Here is a 20846-nt window from a genome sequence, read left to right on the forward strand (position 1 = left end):
GAATACGTAGTTGAAATATACAACATACTATGGTTACCCCCCAAAAAACAGTTTAATGTCATGTCAAACTCATTTTACAACATTACCCCTGAAAATGCATTAAATGGCTTTCGTGTTCTCTGGTACAACCCAGGCTAAACTTGGCTCCTCCTACATACAAAGCTTGTCTCTTAGATGAGATGTATCACTTCAACATACTTCGAGGTATCAGCTGTCTTTTTCAAACCAAAGTGAATTCGTGAGCAACGAATGTGTAGGGATTGCTGTAGTACAGTTATTGTCAACACTTTAATCAGAGATGCAAACAAACCTTTTGAGTTAATTATTTTTATTGTGTGCGTGCCGATTCCGAATTTGGCCTAGTTTTCTCTCTTTCACATCAGGTTTTCATTAATAATAATAATAATCATCATAATATTTATGAATTAAGGGCAAGGTTCAACAACTGGTGTGATTTTTTTACTCAAAAGTCATAGCCATAAATTCCAATGCATAGTAAAATCTGTATTGCGCAAGTTTTTAATACGTCAAAACTAAAAAAAAATTTAAAAAGAAAAAAACCTGATGTGCTAGAGAAAAAGTAAAGACATTTTTGAAATCAGTATCGAAAATATGTAAAGGAAAATAAAAGGCCTTCATCGATTACCAGAGAAAAACAGCGTTTTCAATGTACCGCTCACCACAGGATTAAGCGCTCAGAATGTTCTTTCAGAGAAATCCCATAATCGGGCCGTTGCTGATTTTGATCGGAAAGAAAGGAAAAAGCTCAAATTCATCCCAATTATCGGTTTGTGCGGAACTCGCTTAACACCTTGAGAGTGCCAGTAAAATGTTTTCCCTTACTGTGAGCAATGTTGTAAATGAAGCGCAGACGAGAAATTCCTGAGAAAGAAAGAAAAATGAGAGTTGCGATAAGGCTGTTCAAGGCGGTGCATTCACTGAAATTACAGACAGGAGCAGCAGAAAGTCATCCTCATATCTCAATAGTGACCACTCAAGAGCGGCAACACCAAACTGCCATTCAAAGATTGACCACAAAAACATGTTTAAATAACATAAAGAAAACATGTCACGTAATCCATTTTTGTATGACTGGACCCTAAAGGGAGTTAGCAACTGTGGGCACAAACAAACACAAGCCATCATTCAGATATTATTATTATTCTATATTGACCTTAAAATGAGCAGCTTACATTCCTGTTTACAAGTACACAAGCAGAATCATCTTGAAGTTTGTAAGGTCATTCATTGGCATTGCGGAAAAGAGTCAGTTCGCAACAGGGACACCCACGCACATCCTGGACACTAAATGTTTGCCCCGCGTGGTTATTAAGGCACTGAAGTTGGACAGGCTGGGGGAAAGTGGGGGGTAAGGTTCTTAATGTGCTCACTGGTGATTTCATTTGACACACCTATAACCATTTAAGGAGATCCTGTTGACTTGCTTTCACAAGAATGATAATGCTCAGTTTGGAGTTCAAGAGAGACACATTTCATATGTTTATTAACTGTGGTGTCCAACTGAAACACATCCCATTTTTCCGTGAATAGATTGGCAAATCTGATTGGTCCGGTGATTGCTTATCGTGTAAATGCTAATTAGAATTCCTTCAGACATGGAGAATATTTCGGGTAGATCAAGATGATCCTCAATGGGGTCCCTACATTTGTATTAATGATATCCAATGAACTTAGGTTTTTTTAAGCCTTTCAGGGACAGCGTTACTACAGTGAACAGCTTTTCATGTTATCAGGTTACAGGGTGCATGAAAGGTTGAAATACTTTTGGTAGTATCTAATTTCACTGCAACCACAATAATAAACACATTATTGAATAAAACTATGCATTATTCCCGAGGTAAAGACTGAATTCCAGTACTGCACAGTCCTTTATTGCAGTGGTCCCTAACCATTTTTATGCCACGACAGGTTGAGTTCGTGGAACGGCAACCATTTCTTTTCCCATCGCTTTTAAATTGCCAGTTTGAAAGCACTGCTCCTGACAACGATTATTATCGAGTACTGTAATTCAAAATTTTAACAAGTTAAGTTACTAAGAAATGGAGCAATCAGGAATAATAATAACGTCTTAAAATGTAAACAATTTTAAAATTACGATCCTACATACGGCGTTAGCTTCATTGCTGCTTTCATCCGGTGGCTGCCGGATCGTTCTTAGCGACTAAATTGGTAATGTTTACTGTGCAAACCTCTAAGATTTTTTTTGGTACTTGTTCAAACCATTCGACAGGTTTCGTGTATCGTCGTGTTTTTGACGGCATAGCAAGCACGACAACTTCCTCCTTCACGTCGCTCTGGTGATACAGTACCGCGGGTGGAGGAACTTCTCTTGTCAAAATAGCTTAATCTTCGGAAGTCAAGGCTGCCCATCAGCTGCGCAATAAGATGTTCATTTGCTCAATTTGTTACTATTACTTTCTCTGTACCGCTTCTTATTTCATTTATTGGCGAATTCTGTTGATTTCAAATTTACAACCAAGGTTAAAAGAAGGACTCCGATTGGCTAGAATCGCGCACTTTTCCTACGTCACGTCTGATGGAGAAAATTTGCTTAAAGCTCGCAGATCTGTCAATTTGTGGCCCGGTCCTAAACGGGCCGAGGTTCGGTGGGGAAAACTGCTATATCGGACCCTTTTTTTCTCTCGCATTGAATACATAACGGTGACGATAAAGTGGCCGTGAGTATACGCCATTTGTAATAAAACACACAAAATGACCCATTAACTCATTCAGTACCAGCCAATTCTGGACCAAGTCTAAAAAGACGTTTCATCATTGCAGGTTTGGTGCTTTTGGTTAGCAGGGACACATACAAACAGTTCTCGCAGTCTTTTTTTGTTTTGTTTTGTTTTGTTCCTCCAACAGAGTCACTCATGTGATTTAAGTTTGCAACTATGTGTGCAATGAACTGGTTGAGAGGTAAGTCATTGCCGAGCGTGAGCGGTAACTGTAAAACACATGGAAATCCTGGAGGTCCTCTGTTTAGCTTAACAGCTGCATGCTGGCCAGGGACAGTTTTGACGACATGAATATCCAAAAAGGCGACGACGACGACGTCTCACTCTCCTTTTCTGTCATTTAGTCACACAAGTGTCCCGTTGGGATAAACAGCCCCCTTATTTGGTTTGCACTAGAAGAACATAAAAATAAACAAAGTTGGGATTTGTTTGATAGTGATTAAGGCCTTGTAGATGGAGCGAACACTCAAGTACGCTCACATTAAGGTAGGCCGACACAGCCAGTAACACACCAGAAGATAAGAAAGCCGACTTTATGAAATATTTCCATGGTAAATATTACAAAGATATTACAGTGATGTTTATGAATCAGAAGAAAATTGATCAATGTTTGTTGGATATAAAATCTTAAAGTTCAGTTTTGAGATTGTCGGCTAAAGCGAAAAAAAAATGTGATACAAGTTATTCGTTGAATATTGAACGTATGCACTGTAAAATAAAATATGAAGTTATTGCCAATTAAAATATGAAGTTAAGATTCTCTAAACCCAAAAATATAGAACGAATGAACAGAAAAAATGTCAGGTGAATGTTGATGGTTGCTAATGCATGTGTACCTAATATTGTGGCCTAGAAGAGGACTGCGTGAAGACGGGAAAGAAGCAAATTGCAGATCCCGGTAAAATAAATGAAAGGCTTTGCGAGCTATATTCACGATCTCCCATCTGACTTGCTTCTTATTATCCCTTTTGTTCCGTACTTACCGTCCCAATGAGGGAAAAGCTGGGCAGATGGCTCATTGTTTCCTCCTGACCACCTGCTTGAGGTGGAGCTCGCTCTCGGCCGCCACGATAGGCAGCTCGTTCTTCAGGTGGTACGCGATAAGGTGGCTGATGCTCTCAAATAACATGTCTTTAGTCCGGACCTTGATATGAAATAAGCACCACAAAGAATATAGATTGCAGGACACCGTGTCAAATCTGGAGGTGGGGGTGAGAAGTTTGACTCATGGAAGCGGGGCTAGTACTGTAAAACAACACACTCGAGTGCATTCGCGCTGTCATGGATTTCCATTTTTTTTTTAAATAGAATTATAAATGTACTTTATTTTCCCCGAGTCCATTTCAACTCACCACTCCCTCAGGATCTACGAGAAGCAGATGTTTTGGCAGGCCGCAGTGCATGCCCGTCAGCACGTATTGGCCTTGGTTGGTGGTGCTTTCCCGCACGAGGAAGTCACCGTCTCGGACAAGCAGCTTCTCGGAATCCCGCCGGCTCATGCGGCTGTGGTACCAGGTCTCCCGCCGAAGTTGGTCCTCATTCGGGGCAACGGGGGCCCGACGCCGCGGAGGACTGGGCCACTGGTCTTCCAGCAGCGGCACGCCTCCGCCGTCGGCCGCAGTGGCACCGCCGGCCTCGTGCAGTCTTAGGGCGTCCTCAAAAGGCCCTGCGGGGCAGCAAGAGTGAGAAATAACTCGGTGGTCTCATCTGTTAAAAGACAGTCAATCCCTCCCGTGTGCATTCTATAAAATTTAAAAAATAGTTAAGAGATGATTTAACCCTTTCGTGCACCCTGTAACCTGATAACATGAGAAGCAGTCCACTGTCGTAACCGTTGTCCCTGAGAGGGTTAAACATAATTGCCCCTGAAATGCATGTGTACAAAACTTTCGCTAACAACCCAGGCTAAACTCAGCTTTTATCAACACGTTCTTCTCTCGCTCGAGATGCAAAGTACAACTTACTTCTTTGACACCAATTACTACTTTCATACCGTGGCGCCTTATAGAAAGCGCAAATAAGGAGCGGTTGTTGGCTTCAAATTACCCAGTCATTGACTGTGTATCATATGTGAAATATGAGGACTAACTCATGTCAAAGAGGTCCTTCTTGGGACTGTCGGGCCCCCTGGCCCCTCTCTGTCCTCCATCGGGGCCGTGAGCCAGAGAATCCAAGTTCTCCAAACTCTGCGTGTTCACGTACTGGTGCTCCTCGTAGTCTTTATTGCCAGGCGGCTGGCCATCAGCGCACAGGTAACCATCTAACACACACACACACACACACACACGCACACACACAAATAGAATAGTTATTTACTCAGTGTTCCTCATGTGGCCACTGAGTGTCTCACCTGAGCCACTGCTCGCATCAACGTCCCACTGAAGTTCATAGCAGAGCTCGCTTGCGTGTTGAGCCGCTTGCTCCCGTTTTGCTGGTGAGCCCATCTAGGCACAAATACATGCTCACAGTTAAAAAAAAACAACAACAACAACAGCCCATCTATCCTAAATAATGCACGAACATCTCCCTCATCACGCCACCGCACATAATGTAGTTTGGAGGCACTCTATTTGAAACCCAAGCCACAGCACGTTGGCGTGTTTTCCCTCTCGCCCGGGGTCGAGCGGATCAAAGTGAGTCATATTTGTCTTTGGGCAAATAAGGTGCGGCAACATCACAGGCTCCGAAGGGAAGGGAGTCTGTCTGTTATGGGAACTGCAGTGGGAGTCAACTGAATCGTATCATACGAAAAGGTATTTCGTTATCTTATGTTTTGGTTACTTTTAGATCAGTGAATCCCAACCACTGGGCGGGCCACGATACATTATGATACCATTGGAGATCATCTTTCTTTAGCCGCGGGAAATGATGTACAGGTATGTACTGTGTTTCCTAAAAAAAAAAAAAAAGCATTTTCATTCGTTTATCTATGTCCGTGCGTGACCTAAAGTGCAGCTGGAAAGTCTTCACAGCGCTTCACTTTTTCCACATTTTATGTTTCAGCCTCATTCCAAAACAGACTAAATGATTCTTTTTCTTTCCCCTCAAAAATTGTTGCTGCAGTTTCATGCGATGGGGATATTTTTCTGTGGTAAAAATGTACTCTTAATTCGCCCGCGGCCTGATTGAGGCCACGCAGTGACCATTTTGAATCAAAGCTCCAGTCCCAATCCCAATTTGCAATATCTGCTATCACTTACCAATTGTGACGCCCTGCTTTGCGGTTGTGCGTGGATGTGAGCTAGCTGAGATTTACTAGGCCGCAGTCTGGAGTCCACCACCCCACCGACGGGAGGCTCCTTGCCCGGGATGCTGTTGTAGTAGTCATGCTCTGAGAAGTCGTCGTCCTCGCCCCACACCGGCTCTTCCGTCCTGAAGGATCTGAGGAAAAACAAATAGCCCATTAACATCCGCGCGCAGAACGCAACAGATTGGATCCGCTCTATTTTAGTCGCAATTGATCCAGCCTGAACTCTTCTTTCCATTTAATATTTATTTCGTTTTTCTTTTTAACAGGGGTGGCAAAGTTTGGCCTGGGGTGCACTTGCAAGCCCGCTCCAGATTTTCAATCTGGCCCACCAAGCATTTACATGATTGGGAGTCGTGTGAGATTTGTTGTATTCATTAAATTTTTACTCGCATTGGTAAATCAAAACGCATTTCTTTGTTTTCATTTATAATCTACTTTAACCCTTTTATGCACCCTGTAACCCGACAACATGATAAACTGTCCACTGTAGTGTCCTCAGTACCTAAAAGGGTTACACATGTTTAGTTTGTTTTTTTATTACAAATGATCTGGTTCACCTCCTCCTCATTTTCAACATCAAATATGGCTCTTGAGCACTAAAGTTGGCCCGCCCCCACCGCCTAACAAGATTGTCGCAACAGTGGCAATAATATAACGACGATGTAGGCGTTCGATTGGATTAAGTCGATCAGATGTCATCCCCACATCTGAAGATGATCTATTTGGATCACCACCGCTGCTGCTGCCGAGCACTGCAGACAGTCTGCATGTTATAATGGGAATGAGTCTACATCATATCAGCAGTTTCTATTTTTGTGCCCCTTTATTGTTGCTTCCTATCAATAATGCAGTCAATTAATTTTTCCGCTACTTGAATATATTACGTGCTTCACTTTAGATGAACAGGCCTGAAATTTGCGCATACGGGAACAGCTTTAAGACCGTTGCAAGTTCTGTTTGGCAGATGTTTTGAACTGTTCTCATGGGTTGGTTTGTCCAAAGCCGTTTCCCCAAACAGGAAGTCTGCCATTTTAGTTTGAAGAGTGCTGTATTCAGAATTGGAAGGCACTTGACATTTTTTGAGTCAAATATTATAGCACAAGAAATGGTCGGCAAAGAGCTTCCACAGCATCATTGTTCAAAGGGGTTTACCAGAAGTCGAGGGAATTATGATCAGTTCCAATTCAGCATCATCACAAAACACCTTCTGCTCAAAAGCTAAAAAAAAAAAAAAAAAAGTCTAGAAAAACCTATAGAACAGCTGAACTTTAAGGTTACTTTAAATACCACTTTGAAAAAAAACACTTGAAATGCTGGCAGTTGTGTGCTCAGTCCAATTCAAAATGTGATTGAATGTGATGCGGAATTCGGAACTTATAAGAGAGTATGTACACTTGTGTTACTTCATCTTTCAAAAAAGATGCTTTTTTTTTTCCCAATGAAGCTGGACAGGTTAGAGTTCATGTTAAAGGTGGGAAAAGTTTTGAAATGATTTATTTGGTCATTCATAATCACAAACCCCGTGGCATTTCAACAGGGGGGTGTAGACTTTTGGGAAACATTATGCGTAACGTGGAGTACTCGGTATGGCTAAATAGTACACATTTGTCGATTTTTCTTTTTTTTGTTGTTGTTGTTTTTCTCCCCGCGTCATGTTTGGGACCTCATGTCTTCCAGATGAAGGTGATTTAAACAAACAAACAAAAAAATTTAAAGTGTAACCCATGCTGTACATTTACCTGTCCAAAGACGTCAGAGTCTTGGGGGGACTGTGCAGATACTGTTTGAACTGTATCTCGAAGGCTTGGCCGATGGTACTGATGACATTCTGGGCCAAACCGTCCGAGCACTCCAGAATATGACACGCTGGCAGAGGCAAGGGAGGGGGGGGGGGGGGGGGGGTACAAGCCATTGGTCCACTGTGCGTTTTAACAGCCACAAACTTGAGTTGCTGGTGGATTTTCGACTACCTCTCTGATTCACCGGGTCTTTTGCCACGTACGCAACATAATCGGGTGCGTCCTACGTAAATAATAGAGAAAGGCATTAGACAAAGATGCCGAGGACGCTTGGACAACATTGCGACCGAATACTCGACTGACCGTGTCCCCGCCGGAGGCGAATGAGATGGACTGCATGGGGTGGTGGGCTAACATCTGGAAGACAATCACACTGATGATTATGGTGGGCATGCTACTATCTAAAAAGGGAGTTTTCAAACTTTTAAGCTCCGAGGTAGAAATGCTTCCGAGGAGTTCACCATAATCCGAATGTTAATTAAACCTAACGACCACTTGGATCTCGTAGCCAATGCATGCGAAGCTCGTATTTAACCGCTTTCGACCAAACAATTTTACTTTGAAAAAAAAAAAAATCTCACAGCACACCACCAAATAAAAGCATCAAAAAAAGTACCGTATTTTCACGACCATTCGGCGCACCGTATGGTTGGGTGTAGTCTCATTAATGGGTGCTATTTCTGTATTTTACACATAGACAAAACGCACTGTATTATTGGGCGCAATTTTAAAGTGGTAAAACATACGCCAGCTTAAACATACGGCATTCATGCGCGCACGCTAAAAACACGTTAACTTGTAGCATACGGTAGCATGCCAAGACATACAGATACAAGCTAAAAACACGTTTTTAAAAAGGCAACGAAGCAAAACGGAGTTCCGTTGTATTTTATTTAGCCATCGTACAATGTACTCACGTTTTTCGATCAATCATCACCCAGAAATCCATCAAAGTCCTCATCCTCTGTATCAGAATTGAACAATTGCGCAAGTACCGGTAATCCATCAAAAACGCAGTGTTCCCTCTCGTTGTCAGTCACTCTCATTGCCATGTGGCTCCACAGAAATGATGCCGGCTTTGCCAAAAACTCGAACAATAGTGCAAGCAGACACGTTCGTCCAAGCAGCCACAATCCATTCGCAAATTGTGGCGTAACTCTCCCGGCGCTGCCTCTCACTCTTTGTAAAGTTGTGTTTGCCATCGATCATTCATTGTTCCCATGCCGCTCGCAACTTTACTTTGAACGCCCGGTTGATGCCGATGTCCAGCGGTTGGAGTTCTTTAGTCAAGCCTCCGGGAATAACGGCAAGCTCAGAGTTCATTTGCTTGACTTGGTTTTTCACCGCTGCTGTGAGATGGGCACGCATGCCAAAAGCATAACCGATGGCTTGAAGTTTGAACGGAGTTTCGTAGGCGTGTCTCTTTGTAGAATTTATTTTCGGGGGTTCTTAGAAACCAAAACCGAAGTTGTTTTGCAACAATGCACATAGCCACACTCTATACAGGTGTTGGTACCTGCTTGTAGCGTCCCTTTAGCGTCCACTTACACGCCCACCCTTCACTCATTGGCGGACTGCTTCCCCGCATGCCTGTCACTCACGTCTGCCTTTTCTCTCTCTTTCTCTCCATATATGTATGTATACATGCCCACCCTTCACTGATTGGCCGACTTCTTTGCCGCATGCCTGTCCACAGTCACTTCCGCCTTTTCTCTATATAAACAGCGTGTCGGCTGTCAGTCAGGTTTTGGAACTCAGCGCATAGACAAGACGCTCCACATCATAAGGCGTCCTGTCCATTTTGGATAAAATTTTAGACTTTTAATGGCGCCTTATAGTCGTGAAAATACGGTACCCTATTCTCTGCTCCATCAGGAGCTTCGGAGTATGCGGCACATCTTCAATGAATGGCCTATTTTTAAACGGTTTTCATATATACGGCGCACTGCATTATAAGGCGCACAGAATAGAAGCTACAACAGTGGCTGTGATTGCGCTATGTATCCACTAGATGGAGCTACACTAAAGGGAATACAATACAATCCAGCCTTATTTATGTAGAACCTTCATAACAGCTGCAGCTGTAACAATGAGAACTGGTCACAAACACGGATATGAAACATAAATACGAATGGCATTACAAAACAGTATATGAAAGACAACAGTTCTGAAGACAACTGATTCAACAAAAAGGCACTCAAACCTTGTGGGCTCACATTCTCAAGGGGCTAAATATCCTTAGAGGTCTTGCTTGTCTACTCCTTCCTTCGTTGAGTCGGTGGTTAACTATGCTTTTTGGGATTATCTTTGTTTCATTATGGCTGCGCAGAGCTCATAAAGTAGTTGTCTGTCGGAGTGTTTGTTGGTGAATGCGCATGCCAATTAGTGTCGGGCAAAACCCTTTTAGGTTACAATTAATTCCTGCTAATAATCACCACTACGTGGCATCAGAACGCTAACGGGGAAACAACTCAACGGGGAATATAAAGAAACTAACGCTATATACTGTATAAGGCTCATCGGATTATAAAATGCGCCCTGTCGCTTTTTGAGAAAATTGAATGCTTTTAAGTGCGCTTTATAGTGCAGAAAATACGGTATACTGCTACATATTTAAATAATGATGATCCTGTCTCAATTTGTTTCACTGGGCTTGTTTGAATGCACAGCTATTACGGTCGTGCCCTGCGCATCTGCCTGCGTGTATTATACTGCCTCCCCGTGGCCAAGGCTGGCACAGCAGAGGGAGCAGTACAATCAAATAAATATGCAGCATTCGATCATGAAGCTACACACTGGTTAATTGGAACTTTTGCCATCGAGTGGACAAGCATTCGATTGTCCCGTCTGTCACTATACATCACTGACATCGACGGATGAACAAAGATGCATAAATAAGAACTTTCAGAGCAATTTAGTCAAGTCGGGTAATTTCCCACGGTACTTGGGAATCCCTGAATAGATACTTATACCTGTCGCGTGGTAGGAATGAGCAGTCCCAGTCCGTCGATGGAAACGTTGACCGCGATGCTCATGCCGGCAAAGCGTAGGTTGCTCTTCCCCATGATGGACTGAAGCGCTTTGTTCACAGCCTGAAACAATGGCAATGAGTTGAGACTGCATCGAAGAGATGTCACGTGCCACCAATGTCACTCTGACATAGCATATGTAAAATACGATCATTAGGATGGAGGAAGGGGATGCATTTCGCTACTGACCTTCTTCCTCCATGCGCCTTTTCCACCCGGCACGGCGTCACAGAGCCTGTTGATGGCCTCCCTTAATTAGCGGATTGAAGAAAAGGTCAGAGATCATATTATCCTACCGACGAGAGCCACCATTCAATCACTGGCAGACCGGCTGGAGATCAATGCCCACTGGTCACTTCATGAGGTACATCTGTGCATTCAAAATAATTACCCAAAATAGCTTTTTTTTTTTAATGGAAAGATAAGTGTTGACGTATTTGCTAGACATAAAAAAATTAAAAAGCTATTTTAAGAGAAGTAGATTTTGTAGCGAGAAACACAATGTCAATGTTTTTATTAAAATCGTGAACGAATTACGATTGATAAATGAATACAGTCAATTTTAGAATCTTTCAAAAATATAGATGAGAAATCAAAATAATCCGAACAAATATGATATAATCATAATAATCCAACCAAATGTTCCATTTTGATTTCGCCAGTGTACCTAATGTAGTGGCCAATGACACTCGCATCGTAACGAGTGCCCCAAATCACAATGAAAAGATCTGATTGCATCCGGTGCTAAACAGAGACGTTTTATCACCCGATTTTTCACGACCTCGTTAAACGGCCCAATGATCAAAATTTCAAGCGTGAATTGCTTTGAATTTCCGCACATTTCTCAAGAACACCGTCACAGCGCCTCCCAGGAACGACGAGCAAACGGACGCTTGTCTCTGTGTCAGGCGGTGGAGGGAAGCAGACGCTCGTTGCCTCGCCGTCATGGGACGCCAGGGACAGCAGTCAAGAACCCGGCGGCCCCTATCGAGCGGCTCGTAAATATTTAAAAAGCAGCAGCAGGCCCAGGCTTTGTCTTGAGTCAAGGTCTCGCCCCCCCCCCCCCCCTCCCCTTTACGTATCGCTGTTCGGAATGATTCACGCCGGTGTGGACAGTTGCCGTCGTTGTTTTTGTCCGTGCTCGGGCCCATAAGATGGCGGGTGTTGTTGTTGTTTATCACCACCGACAAAGACGGCAATGTGGGATGGCAACGTTCTGGACAATGAACTGCTTTCTTGACACCTGACTTTGCATTTGTGCTCCGAAAAATCTGCCACATCGACTATAATACAAATATTGATTAAAATGGTCCAGTTTTCACTCAATTCTGGACAAAGTCTGAAAAGACGTTTAAAAACGTCTTTGGGAGTGAATGAGTTAAAGGTGAGTCCTGCCAACAGGCAGCGTTGTGCATACATTACAGATTACTGCCTGCCCATTATGAAGACGGACAACCCTTTCTGCCAGCGACGAACAGAGAAGTGAAATGACCGATTCCAGGCGAACGCCAATTTGCATTCACGTGTTGTCGTTGAACTGCTTGGTTTTATCCCACAGAACCTTACATTTGGCAAACGCAGACCGAGACGGCCTCTCGTATGTTTTTTTCCCCCCCCGAGTTCTAATCCGATTTGTGGGCTGAAATGCAGACATTTTTAGGCAGACACATTTATCACCTTCGCTGGACTTCAAATGTTGCTTCCGTATGTGTGTGTGGCAGCGATGCTCATTCATCTGCGTCGCTTCTTCCTTCGGGCACTGAATCGACTGCAGCTGGACTGTTCTTTTTATTCACTCCCGCTTGTATTATGAGTATGTTGGGCAAGGTTTTCGATGCATCTTCATTTTATGTCATGAAACCCTTCCCTGTGGATGGTATGATAAACATATAAACATGACTTCCCTTCCAAGGCTCACCTCGCTACCTCTTAGTTGTGAAGTTCCAGTTTTGGGAATGCGCCCCGGGTCACCATGGTTAGGTTTGCCGTTTATCGTTGGCTCTCGTGTTAAGATTCCAGGTTGTTACGCGGTTGAGTCATGATTCATAATCAGGATTTAGGTTCAGCGATAGTGCAAAGTGGTAAGGATTAATAAGATGAAAGTACTTTCCATGTATTGTTATGTTTTGTTGTTTGGTCCACCCGATCCGATCCCCTCCTACTCCCCCTCCTCCTCCTCCTCCTCCTCACCAAGTCCTCCACTCCGACATTATCCGGCAGGTTCAACGTTGGACCGCTGCAGCTTTCCACAGTCATTAGTGAACATCATCAATAATAGATGCCACCCCCCTCTATCACTCCATCACTTCTATACCCCCCCCTCCCCCAAGTTCACTTTAGACGAGCAGGCTCACATTACTACCAATCGATTGAGTGAGAGAGAGAGATGAGGGGTAGGAGAAGCGAGTGCATCTCGGGAGAGACTGAAGCCTTAATGCTACGACGATAACACTGTGTGTGTCAGGCACACAGCTTTCAGCTTCCGAAATAAATAAAACGGAAGTAATGCAAGTTATTTATTCTTTCTGTGCGGCCCGGTACCAAATGACCCATTGACCGGTACCGGCCCGCGGCCCGGGGATTGGGGACCCCTGATGTAGCTGAATGAAACTGTCTTCAAGAGCTGGTTTGTTTTAAATAGTCCAGTGTTTGCTACACAGACAATTTTGAGGGGCTAAATTCAATTTCACGTCGTCGTCAGCGGGTAATCCGAAATTCAAACATCAGTGCACAAAATCCCGAAATCGATGCCAACCCCTTCTTCTCCAAGTGCACAACGGCGTTCAGAGCAGTGTGACATCACGGTGGCTAAATAGCTCACCTTGCAAAGCTTGATGTACGATTATCTCGCGACTGAGTTCATGAGCGTTCTTACCTTGTCACCTGAGTCCGCGTATTGAAGTCCAGGGAGCGCATTGACTTCAGCACTTCAATGCAGCCCATGTACTGCGCACACAAACAAATCAACAAAATAGTCAACATTGTTTGTGTGAGTCCAATTGTGCCGTTCGGATAACGTATTGCAATTACACCATTTTAACCCTTTCAGGGACGGCGGTTACTACGGTGAACAGCTTATCATGTTATCAGGTTAAAGGGTGCATGGAAGGGTTAAAAAGAGGCGAGAGGGATTCTCTTGAGATGGAGAAGAAACAAACATTGCATCATGTCATGCTGTCATCCCAGAGTCTATTTCTAACCCTGCATGATCTGAACTCCACGAATAGAACCTCCAAGTGAACGCCGGCCAGCCGAGTAGCATCCTAATGCACAGCAGGCCGAGGTGCTAATGGCACCTTGACTGGATTAGAAGCACTAAAAGCTCCCGGACACGGACAAACTGGAGCGTCTCACGTCTCTGTCGAGTGTCATTAGGATGCCCCTCATTGAACCAACTCATGTGCATAAAAGGTGCTAGAAAACCAGTAACAGTTTAGCTTCATACACCCTTCCCACACATATTGGAAACAGATTTCAGCGCAAGACAAAAACAACAATGTTAACACCTCCCGTAGACTATTGTAGGATAAAAACATATGTAGCAGTTCTGATCCTATCCATTATTGTGTTCATCCAAGAGAGGGGAAAATAGCCGAGGCCTTTGAGCCCGACTGCTTAATGAGCCTCATAACGAAATTTGAAGATGGGGGAAGTCTTCCATCAGGCAAATTGACTCTCTTCCCACCCCCCACCCCACCCCGTCCCCCTGCGCTTGTTCACTGAATGCCTCCATTATCAAACACACACACACACATCTGCTGATCCAACGCATAGCGTCTTCCAGCTGGCCTATCTGCTCCCCTATCTCTTTGACTGCAGGGACTGTGACGTTCCAATAAGTATTCCTGGGAAATTCAACAACACTGTCATCTTCTTTTCAAAAAGGTCTTGTGTGACGCCTGCAGTTTTTTGTTTTGGGTTTTGGGGGGGGGGGGGGGGGGGTTATTTTGTTGCATTTTTATTGGTGATCAAATGCACAACAATTTGACATTTTACCCTTCAAAATGACAAATTATCTTGGAAAAATATGTTACTTTATTTTCTTAATGTGATTTATTTCAGAGTATTTCATTTGATGTGGCCTGCGAAAGCAAATCAAACATGTCAACATCCATGATGCTTACTAAAATCTACACCAAAATTTTGAATTCTCACATGTGATAAAGAAAAGAGAGATTGTACGCAAAAAAAAAAGGTTTTTCTTCTGTAATGGATTTTACATGATATATTGCTTTCATTTTCAGTCCTCATTTGGTGTCAAGATATTATATTGTAACTTCAATAAAATTCATTGGCGCAAATCATTTTGTCACTTATGGTCGTTAACGTCCGCTTGCATCAGGATCGGGCAATAACCCACCAGCACAAAAATGTTGGAACTCTGTCATCTACAAGATTGGAGTGCAATATTAGATCCTTTCATCAAGTGAAGTGTGAGCGGGCATGTTCAGGATGATTCAGCCTGGGCACTCGGCTGATTGCCAATCAAGTTATCTTGGTGACGGCGTGCGTTTCGGTACATCATCGCAACATTATTGCTTCCGAAACGAGAGCCGCTTGGTCCACCGCATCGCTCTGTAAAGAGCGGAGTCGGCGTCAAGTGAAAACATACTTTAGAATAACGCTTGCAGGAGTGTGTACGGGTGTATTTGGGTTCGAGCGAGCGATAGCGTACGCTCTTAATAAATAGCCAAGCACAGCAGAAATCCAATCTCGCTTTGACACTAACATACGCAGCGAGTATCCATCATTTGTGGATCTTCATGTAGTTTGCACCTAAAACCCGGTCCGTCAAATGGAGGGAAGGACCATTATACGGATTGCAGATGGATGCCACACCCCCGCAACTCCAACCTCCTCGGTGCTCCAACGTCCGAGCGGGACAGCACATGACGCCAATGACTGTGATTAAATGTAATTGAATATAGGAATGAATGGTGCCTGGGTAATGGCATTAGCGGGCATGCCTGTTCGGGAGCCCCCACCCACGACTCCCCAACAGGACTCACGGGCTCGTCGGGAGGGCGGGAGGAAAGCCACAGAATGGGTCGAGGCGAGTGGGTTGTTGGGGGTGGGAGGGGGGGGCAGGAACAATGGAGACATCAGGCTGTTTAGCAGTTTAGCGTAGGCATACGCTAGCCATTTTCAAACCGCCGATCTCAGCTGGATTGAGTCAGATCATCAGACATGCCTCGGGAAATTATCTCATTTAACTTAATGGGTCCAAAAATTATGTAATTTCTAAACATATTGGACATTTGTTCATCTATCTATGCCAGTGACACATAGTGACAGGCAGAAATATTAAATACGCTTCCGCAAGATGCAGTGGTGGGAAGCATTGTAGTACAAATACTTAGTTACCGGTACTGTGTTTTAGATATCTTGAATTGACTTGAGTATTTCTTTTTCTGACTTCTTGCTTTTGATCCTTACATTTGAAAACAGATGTCTGTACTTTGTTAAAATAGTCTTGTTACTTCTTTAAAACCTCCGTGGATGAAAAATCTGAGAAAATATGTATGTATAGAAGTCACTTGAGATACTACTACTCCTACTACATGTGATTATTAATGAGTAAAAGAGCATCATCGCATAATACCATATTTTAGTAGATGTAAAGTAATAATAAGAATGTCAAGAATCAAACAGTTTGTTAGACATGATTAATTAATTCATTGTGGCTCTTTCTGGAATGTGTGATTTGGCCACCAGGGGGAAATATGATACTGCCATGCAGAAACAAACAAAAGTTGCGCAAATGTTGTAGGTTATTTAACTTACAAATATGACTTGGTTTTCGCAGCGGATCAGTATATATCGGTGAGTATTGTTATATTGGTGATGTGTTGTCTCTTGAAATACGTGTTGAGGTTATTAAATAAACAGACAACCAAAAACATGCTCTTCATTAGCCTTTCTGTGCCATTTCTTAAGCTAGCACTCCCTAGCAAAGTTATGTGATTATATTCACTACAAAAATGTCCACTTCTCTGTTTTATGTTTAGTTTGAATAAACATCAATTGGCAGTGGCAATGGACCGCATGAAGCCTCTTTTTTGAGGAAGCGTTTGCTCGCTACCAAACTGCTGCTTGTTGTCAAGTGAGTTAAACTGAATTCAATGCAGCCAAACTACAACTTGAGATCTGCTTTAACCAGAGTATTTTTTTTGCAGAAAAGTACAGCATCTATACTTTAACTTAAGTCCAGATACTTGTAAGGGCACTTCCTCTTCCACAGCCTAAAAAAACAGAAAAGCCTTTTGCATTTAATTAATGTACCAGACCACCATAATGATTTTAATGTCAGGCACCACCTAAGACTTAGAATCACGACCAAAACATAATTTCCTCCGCCGAGGTTATGTTGTGTTTACTTTTTTGGGGGTTGTCTGTTATCCCCAGATTTCACTAAAACAACAATTCCCCAGTTTCATTTTTTTCTCCCCATTTTCCTTCATATGCCAGGCACAAATGTAGCTCGGGAGTTTTCGTTTCTCCATGAAGCTGCACATGCTGATTTAAAAGGTCTATGCTGGAGATGCCCTTTAAAGGATCCTGTTTTCCCACATGTGAACGTAAACAATCCTGAGCGCCACTCCCACAAGGTCAAAGTGGGGCGATCAAAGTGAACGTTTGTCAGGGGTGTTGACCATTTTGTTGATAGTGTGATGCATGGCAACAACGCTAAACACATGCTGGGAGGTGCTCGGAAGCCAAGTCATTTATCTCGGTGAAGGATGTGTTCTCAAGCCCAGCCACATGCTCTGCATAATAAACTGGCAGACACGCTTTGGGTTTTCTTTTATTTTTTATGTCTTGTTGATCAACTATGACAAACTCGTTTTCTAGCCTTGTTTCTCGGACCATGGACAATTATGACGCTATTGTTTTCTTCTGAAAATTATTTTGAATTGCTTTGCATTTGTAGACCTACATTCCATTGAAACCATTTTAACAGTCACCTCACTGCCTTCCATTTTTCTGCATTTCGTCTGCCGTGGAAAAGGTTTGGACATCCCTGCTGTAAATTGTCTATCGGTGTGAATATGAGTGGTCTGGTTACCAGGCCAGGGTGTACCCTGCTTCTCTGCCAAAGTTAATTTGGATAGTCATGATGTGGGGTCCCTCAAGGGTCAATCCATGGACCCCGTTTGTTCAGCCTGTATATGCTTTATTTTGGTCAAATTCTTCAGAATGGCGACGTTGGCTATCAGTGCGATGCAGATAACGCGCTTCTATATCTAGCAATGTCCCCAAATGACAACGGTTCAATTCTTGGCTTGTGTCACTGTCTAAAGCAAATTCATAACTGATGAATGAACCAAATGTTATCTAAACCAAAACAAAACTGAGGTAATTTTGTTGGCAAAATAGAAAACAGGAGTTCTGAGTAACTATCTTTAAAAACCAAAGACCAAGTCTGAAGCAAGAAAAAAAAAACATTCAGACGGAAGGTTCACATGCTCAAAGCAGACCGAGATAAGCTTATTCATGCTTGTATCTCCACAAGAATTGATTATTGTCATGCTCCTCTGACTGGACTCCTTCAAAAGATCATCAAACAGCTGCAGCTCATTCAGAGTGCTGCGACTCGGGCTGTGACCAGAACAAAGAGATCAGAACCAATTAGTAAAGTCCTACGGGATTTACACTGGCTCCCAATTAGCTGTTGAACAGAGTTGAATAGAATAAAGTTTCACTACTGGTCTATAGTTCACTGAACGGTTTAGGATCGAGGGATTGAGTGACAACAGAAGGGGCACAACAACAGCCTTACCACCAATAATAATTGTGCCTGCTACCTTCATGACAAAAGCTAGAGAAAATGAATGGATGGATGAATGAATTGGATTTTGGAGCAGAAGGGCATTGAAAGTGACTCTGGACTCACCCTGACGATATAAGAGGCTCCCGGTCCTGCGATCTTCTTGTCCGGGTGCAGCCATCCTTGGGAAGGCTTGTGGATGAAGCTGCCTTTCTGGCTGAAATCCTCCCCGCTCTGCCATATGCCCTCGACCCTCATCCTACGACTCATTCCCGATCTGGAACTTCCACCGCCGGAACCCCCGGGGCTCGCCGTGACCTCCCCGAACCCGTGTCCGGACTGTGCCGCCGCTCTCTGCCCCCGAATGGCCTGCAGAGAACACGGGGTGACACACACCGGGTCACAGGAGTTGAGCACAGCAGCCAGACTGGCCACGGGGCCGCTGGCCGGCGGGGCTCCGCTGTTTCTCTGCGACGTCAACGAAGAGGAGGACGAGGAAGGGGACCCTTGGTGGGCAGCTTTGCTTGAGTCCTTGCTGGAGCTGGAACTGGAGCTGGATGGACTTCGGCTGAGCAAGGAGTTGGAGAACTTCCACTGCGGCATCTTGGGGATGAGCATGCAGAAGGTGGTGGTGCCATCCTGGTCCCCATCCAGGCAGGGTGAGTCTGCCAGAGCCGCGGCTCCAGAGGACCTTGCGCCGGAGTCCAAGGGGGGCAGGGGGAGGCCGCGGGCTGAGGATGGCACCACAGGGGTGGCCACAACTTTGCCGCTCATGGCTAAGCTCTGCATCAGGTCATCGGAGGAGGAAGTCACAGACTCGTTGCGAAAGCGGTCATACTTTGGCTTAAGGAGCATGCCCGGAGGATCCACCTGAAGAAGCTCAGTGTTGGGGATGGGGAGGGAGAGGGGAGAGGGAGAGGGAGAGGGAAGGGAGGGGAGGGGGAAACAGGAGAATCTTCCAGGCGGAGTCTTATATCCAATTCGGTGGGAGTGATCCCGTTCGGCACGCACGCCTCGCCGATGTCACGCCGTTCCTTGGTCCTGTGTGTGTATGAGCAGCAGCCCTCCTTCCTCACACTGCCTTGGGCGGGCAATCTTGTATTGCGTCGGGTGCTCTCCCTCCCTCGCTCTCTTTCTGCAGATGATGTCATTGGCTCTTTTCGCCCTGCCCTGCCCATGCTCTTTGACAGCATTAGCTAATCACATCTGTCTCTTGGCCACACGCACGCACACACGCTCATGAGCTCTTCACACGCTTCCTCGCTCGCTCACTCTCACACACACGCACACACACACACATTCACTCAATGAGTCACACACACAATATACGTACACTCATACATACACCCACACACACACACGCACATGCTCACAAAGTTGCACCAATTCATGCACACTCACCCACGTCAAAGCTTAATGTGTCAAATAATTACATTTTCCACTAAACGGAGTCTCATTACAAAGCCTCCCATTTCATTGTATGTAATCGACTCATCTCCCTAATTTGTGTTATTTTGCCTATTTGCATTGGTGTAACTCCAGCCTTAACTGAACATGCAGGTGCACAGAACAAAGGGAAACGTCAGTAATACAACTTTTAAGTCATCTCATTAAGTGTTCCAGTGATCGCAGAGCTGTGAGTCTTGACTAGATTTGGATTCGTGCGTTCAAGACTCACAAACTTGCAGCTGGCAATAAGCTTGTGAAGTAAAAATAAACATCAAATCGGAAATGAATTTTGGATGATGCCAGCATACAAAATGAACAAAGATCCACAGGTACGAGACTATTTCCAATGTCATTCACTTGCGTTGCACACACACACACACAAAAAAAATCATGTCGATTATTTATCACTCAAAGAGCATTTTAGTTCATTTTCCTAATCATGAAGTCAAATCAAAGTCAATGACAACATTTTCTCATCGTGTCAAATCGGATCATCATCATTTCAATTCAACTGTCAGTGGAACAACTAGAAATGACATGATGGAATTCTTTACTTCTTACCTTTTCGTGTAAAGCAGTGTGGAAAATGAGGGTGGGGAATCACATCCAGTTAGCTTCATCCAACATCAGCTTAGCGATAAAAGAACAATGTAATATTACCACATTAGAACAAATTATGCACTTGCAAACATTTTTTTTTTTAAAGGTGCCCCACCCTCTATAAAACAGCCAATCACAAGTTTGTTTGTCTTAGTGTGGAAGAAGTTACTAATAAACCAGATGGAATCAATA

General features: G+C 43.9%; 1 protein-coding gene across 4 annotated transcripts; it reads right to left on the reverse strand.

Moving 5' to 3' along the window:
• Window positions 1-33: 33 nt before the first annotated feature.
• Window positions 34-20814, reverse strand: shc2 (SHC (Src homology 2 domain containing) transforming protein 2). Of its 4 annotated transcripts, none has more exons than XM_086114827.1 (14): window positions 20616-20814; window positions 18732-19475; window positions 13713-13783; window positions 11027-11087; window positions 10781-10900; window positions 8112-8165; window positions 7980-8031; window positions 7749-7875; window positions 5960-6140; window positions 5110-5203; window positions 4849-5019; window positions 4112-4425; window positions 3743-3903; window positions 34-3151 (listed from the first exon to the last, which is right to left on the reverse strand). In XM_086114827.1, exons 2-13 carry the CDS (start codon window positions 19458-19460, stop codon window positions 3775-3777), a joined length of 2103 nt encoding a protein of 700 aa, XP_085970953.1. In that variant the 5' UTR covers window positions 19461-19475; window positions 20616-20814; the 3' UTR covers window positions 34-3151; window positions 3743-3774. The 4 variants fall into 4 exon arrangements, with proteins under 4 accessions (XP_085970953.1, XP_085970955.1, XP_085970952.1 ...); XM_086114829.1 differs by having other exon boundaries at window positions 18732-18974; window positions 20616-20733; XM_086114826.1 differs by having other exon boundaries at window positions 19617-20731.
• Between the last annotated feature and the right edge of the window lie 32 nt (window positions 20815-20846).

The sequence above is a fragment of the Hippocampus guttulatus genome, chromosome 7, assembly GCF_054856545.1.
Source record: "Hippocampus guttulatus isolate MCC_2025c chromosome 7, RoL_Hgut_1.0, whole genome shotgun sequence".
Taxonomy (NCBI): Eukaryota; Metazoa; Chordata; class Actinopteri; order Syngnathiformes; family Syngnathidae; genus Hippocampus; species Hippocampus guttulatus.

Coding starts and splice junctions, on each gene's coding strand:
- shc2 (XM_086114827.1), bottom strand. CDS start 19,460: ATGCTCCTTAAGCCAAAGTATGACCGCTTTCGCAACGAGTCTGTGACT. Junction 11,088..13,712: donor ACGCGGACTCAGGTGACAAG/GTAAGAACGCTC, acceptor CCGCTAATTAAG/GGAGGCCATCAACAGGCTCT. Junction 7,876..7,979: donor AGACCCGGTGAATCAGAGAG/GTAGTCGAAAAT, acceptor TGCCTCTGCCAG/CGTGTCATATTCTGGAGTGC.